General features: G+C 36.3%; 1 protein-coding gene across 1 annotated transcript in view; it reads right to left on the bottom strand.

Annotated features, from left to right (window-relative positions):
• LOC110031783 (GDSL esterase/lipase CPRD49) overlaps positions 1-4,822 on the bottom strand; it is a 13,772-nt gene extending 8,950 nt beyond the window's left edge. Inside the window, exons 1-2 of the mRNA XM_020735181.1 lie at positions 4,477-4,822; positions 4,315-4,392 (exon numbers count right to left, since the gene is read on the bottom strand). Of these exons, the coding sequence (XP_020590840.1) occupies positions 4,315-4,392; positions 4,477-4,587 (189 nt within the window). The 5' untranslated portion in view covers positions 4,588-4,822. The remainder of the gene's footprint in view (positions 1-4,314; positions 4,393-4,476) is intronic.
• Between the last annotated feature and the right edge of the window lie 367 nt (positions 4,823-5,189).

The raw sequence follows: 5,189 nt of genomic DNA on the forward strand, positions 1-5,189 counted from the left end.
GCAGACAGAACAACAGCTTTTACTGTTGTTTCTTGTAGTTCCACCATTTCCAGCCACTTCCCTCCCTTTCCAGGCATGTTGCAGCCCACCACAGCTGCCCTCCACCATTCAACAACCTTCCCGCATTGCTTCCTAACTACTTCCTTCACCGCCGCCGCCAGAAACTGTTGGAAATCCCTATTGAACCTTCCTAGCCACCATGACTTCCGGACTTGCCGCCGCCCCCGAAAAGTCACCTCACTGCTGCCTTCTTCCATTCCAGCCCCTCGGGCCAGCTGATTCTTGTTGTTTTCTGCCTGTTACAGCAATTCCCTGCTTGCTACCCCCCCAGGACAGCAAACTGACGCTGCCTTGTCACTGTTTCCCCACAATCTTGCACCATCCCGACCTTACCTCCACCTTTCCAAGCCCCTAATGGCTACCACCACCACTCAAGATCCACCTAACAGCGTGTTGTGAGCCATGTTGTTGTTATTTTCTATTTTTTGTATGTCGTATGTCGTGTTTGTTGCTATTTCTATTTCAGTTTGTGTAGTTGTGATTTTCTATTTGAGTTCAACAAAAATATTTAATTTTTCTATTGTCGTTTGGGTTACCTCAGGTATTAGGCACGGTCCCCGCACCGCTCTTTATCATAGGCCACTTCCATCCCTTAAGCTTCATACCAAATTAGACACAGGAAACTAACCACTCACACTAAGAATAAAAATTAATCAAAAAGTGATCAATGCCGTCATCAACACCAGCAACCAAAAGAGCCCCATTTTTGCAAATTTAGTGCAAAATTTATGATTGATTTTCAATATTACTTCAATTTTTACAATCACTAAGAACTAAATTGACAAATTAATAGGAATGATGGTTCGTTCCAATTGACATCAGCCAAGTCAATTTCAATAGCTCATACCTTTATGATAGCTATATACGGTAATGCATTGACGGTCTAATAATATCAACTTGCTGCTGGAGAAGAAAATATATTTTTGTTCAAATAATATTATGATGTAATTTTGGCAGAGAGTAACAACAAAGCAAGCGGGTAAGCTTATAAAGCCAATAATTTATGTTGATGTTGGTCCGTCCTATTGAAGACTAAAGGAGAAGTTATCGGTTTACCTTAGACAAATAAGGTGACATGTACATGCATAAGCTGACAAAAAAAAAAAAAAAACATGCAACTCATCTCTAACACACCATTGTTGAATGTTGTATACTGGAACTTAGTCATCAAGATTGACACCACCAAAATAAAGATGATAAAAGAGTAGTTAAGGCTGCGTATAGTTACATAATAGTGTATCTTCAGCTACCAAATGACATCAAAAATGAAGAAAAAAGCATGCCTTCCAAAAGAGTAAGTGGATAAGAACTATCATAAATGGAGAAGCCTCCACAAATCATAATTGAAGAAAGTGTTTAGTGTATGAAAAGAAATCAATATTTAATCAATTTGGCGACCTTGAAAGAGGAGGCATTATGATAAAATTAAGTCAAACAAGTAAAACACCCAAATTATAAATTTGGACATTTGCAGGAGGCTCCTAAGATGCAATGATAGTCTTCGTCTAAAAAATTTAAAATTCACTAGAGTGAATTGCTTCCAAAAAGGAGACCAAAGTTCCGAGATCAGATTGTGATGTGAATGGGCATTGTCAATTTAACTATCCACTTCAAATAAAGTATCCCGTTTCTGTTCAGCATGAATCAAAATTCTACAGGTCGGTGTGTTTAATTTTAGTTACAATCTGTACCCTTCCTAGTACCCAAGAAAACATAAAAACCTTAGCTAAACTGATGCTGTTCATTACACTTATATCCCTACTATTGATGTGCCCACCTAGGTTTGCCATATTGCTTGTTAATATGGGCAGTTCATCTTCTATATGGTCAATAAATTACGGAAACTGGAGCCTGCATTATGCGGGAGTGTGGTTTTTCAAATGCTGGCTAAATTATTTCCTTTCTATGGATTTTAACAGCATCACCACATTTCCACAATTTATAATGCACCTATGAGGCTTGCTTGCTAAACTAAGAGAAGTTTTGCTTCAACAGACATCGGAAAATGATAAGGGCTGATTTGTGAAAATTATTTCATGGAAATAAGTTTTGGTTATCTTACTTTGTTTTGCATAAATTCATGTAATGCATACTAGGTGTCAGGTTGTTTGGACTGGGCTAAGTTACCTTTCACTCATCCACCCATTAACCCTGTCGTGTGCTAGAATATTCTCGGCAGCAGAGGATGAGTTTATCCTCTTACCGTTGCATAGAAATTCAACCAAGAAACAGAAGAGTAAATTGTGGCTCACAAATGCAAAATATTTTTGCATTAAAATTTTTTTAAGGAAAAAATCTACAGAGTTTGGCCTAGTTGAAATACTTTTAACTATGAAGGTTGCAAGTTACAAAGAACTTCTCTGTCACTAAAGAAGACGGGCTGATAAGGAAAGATGATGAGTGCTATATATTAGCTAGTAAAAGATGACGACAGACAACAGACATCAATGCCACGATGAATGTCGGGGTTGCTCTGCATCAATGGGTATCAAAAAACGTTGGAAGTGATACGTCAAGCATCGACGGCATTGATGGTTGTCAATAACTTTTCGTGTCTCGTAATTCTCTGATTCAAGGCCCCATCTAGGATCCTCCCCTTAATGCGGAGAACAAAAGTTTATTAAAAAATTTCTGAAGGGAGATATCCAATCAGTTTCTGTTGGTAATCACAAAACTCCATATAATGATCATAATTGATCCCCTTTGATCATTCAAAATGTTTTAAATATGTTAGTGGCTAATAAACTCAAATTTTAGTGATATTCTACTCCTTGAATTTGCACTGTCAAGACACTTATTTTTGCTATAAGCACCTAAAATTCAGAGTATATTTACGCTCTAAGTAACCTTAAGAAATTTCTAGCTACATTAGGTCTATTACAACTCGGATTAATAAACTTTTTGTATCATTGAGTTTGTCCAACAAAACGCTTGTTTCGACTATAACATTGTTCAAAAAGAAGTTCAGATGATCACTGAAAGTTTTAAGCTCAAATATTTGAATACTTTCTAGATCTAAGAAATTAGCATTAAGAATTGTGCTTGATAAAATGAGCATTTGGGTGACTATATTATGTTATTATTATAAGATAAAATTTTTAATTTTCACACAAACTGTATGCAATTTTCTTTATATTATAAGCGAATAATAAAACAGGAAGTGAACACCGAGTCTATTCTAATCCCTCCTAATTGAAGCTTTTCACCTTTGTTAACGTGGGTTAAAAAACTACATTTATCCACTTCCTATCAAATAAACTGTTGAAATAAATTTTAGAAAAAAAAAATCTGACCAATTTCATACACATGTCAAAACAAAATAACCTTAAAAAAATGTTTTTCCATTTTCTTCATTCGCATTGAATTTATTTGTGAGGACTTACTTTTCAGGAGATATTTTTATTTTTTTTCTTCTCTACTACTCCTTTGTCACCATCCATGTGCTTCCTAAGGCATTCCCATTCACTTCTTAGAGCATTTTCTTCTAATATTATCATGTTGCACTTATCGGACACTAGATTGAATTCAACCCTATTCCTTGATAGAAGAAAGAATCAATATTACCTATCCCCGTCGTTGGAATTTAACTTTATTTATTAAACAGCTAATCGAAGAGAACACCTTCCAGCAACCATACAAAAACAGAAAATTATAATAAGAGGTGCGTAAACATATCGTGAAAGTTTACCACAATTTCTGTCTTTTTCTACAACTGTTCTGGTTTTTTTTCTTCTCAGCAACCATACAAAAGTGGACTTCAGATAAAGAAAATTAGAAGACTTTCACGGAAAACTGTCATGCCCAACCAATCATGCTGAGCCAAACATGACAATTGCATTTCAAACCCTAAACCATTAAAGGCAAGGCAATGTATATTCTTTGGCACTTGAAGTAATATAGTTTCTATTTTAGGTCTTCTCTTCCTACATTTTGTCCTTTTTTTTTCTCATCATGGAAACATCAGGCCTCCACTTGACCTTGATTTCAAACATAATTTACTTTTGATCACTAATCAACATCAACCATAAACTACATTTGAATCAAATTCCCTAAAGATAAAATCTGAGCACCAACTTTTTTTCTCTAAAACTTTATCAATCAGAATTCATATTTCAATTCTTAAACGCTAATTATGTTCCAGAAATCTTCATTCATTTTCCAAAATCTCAGTTCCAGCAGACCTCTCAATTCCTCAAATCAACAATTTCTTTTCACCAAAAAACAATAACAAAAAATAAAAACAACACCGCATACCTTGGGAAAGATTTTATCGAGCACCTGTAGTGCACGCCTCGAGTTCCAGCCAATATATCCGCGCAAAAGAATGTCAGCCTAAAACCCGAACAAATCAACCAAAAAATAAAAGAACTGGAGCCGACAAGAACGGATTGATGTGAGAAAAAACGAACTAGAAACCTTGCGCGCGTAGATGTCAGCGAGAATGGAGCCCCATCCGCCGTTGCTGAAGCTGTACTGAACGATCGAAGACCCGAAGAGAACGAAAAGTGGCCGGTTTGGTCCTACCATGGCTTCAACTCTTCTTCCGTCTTCTCTCCTCCGATCTTCGATTCTGGAATGCGGCGAGCAACTCGGCGTAGGAGAAGCTCCCTGCCTCAACGGCGCTGAGCTGCCGTTCGGGTTTCGCTTTTATTGCAGATTGCAGGGATTGATGGCCAACAACTTTACCAGCGCATTTGCCTCTACTTCCAACTACAGCATAGTTACTGGTCCGAAACGGGAGCGGGGACGAGTGATTAATTCCATCTACAACTACAAGTTACAAAAATGCGCTTTTTAAATTTCCAAAATAGTATTTTTATGTTCTAGTTCGGTAGTTAAATATTTTAAACTTCTTATGGGGTTTTTAGGAGTTTACTAAGGGCATGCATCTCTAATAAATAGCTGTTTCAGCCATAAATCCTTGATTTACTAAATTCAGTTATATTAAATTTTGATTTGTTCATGATTCTCACTCAAGAAATAAAGTGTTAAGACAGAAAAGAGTGATAGAAATAAAATCACGATAATGAACAATAATTTGAGAGAAGTGTGCAATCCTTTATTTATAGAATCATCCCTTTTGTGGGAGTACACAAAAAGTTGAGAAAATATGATAGATGATGTTAAAT

The sequence above is a fragment of the Phalaenopsis equestris genome, unplaced genomic scaffold (genome assembly GCF_001263595.1).
Source record: "Phalaenopsis equestris unplaced genomic scaffold, ASM126359v1 Scaffold000840, whole genome shotgun sequence".
In the NCBI taxonomy this organism is placed as follows: domain Eukaryota; kingdom Viridiplantae; phylum Streptophyta; class Magnoliopsida; order Asparagales; family Orchidaceae; genus Phalaenopsis; species Phalaenopsis equestris.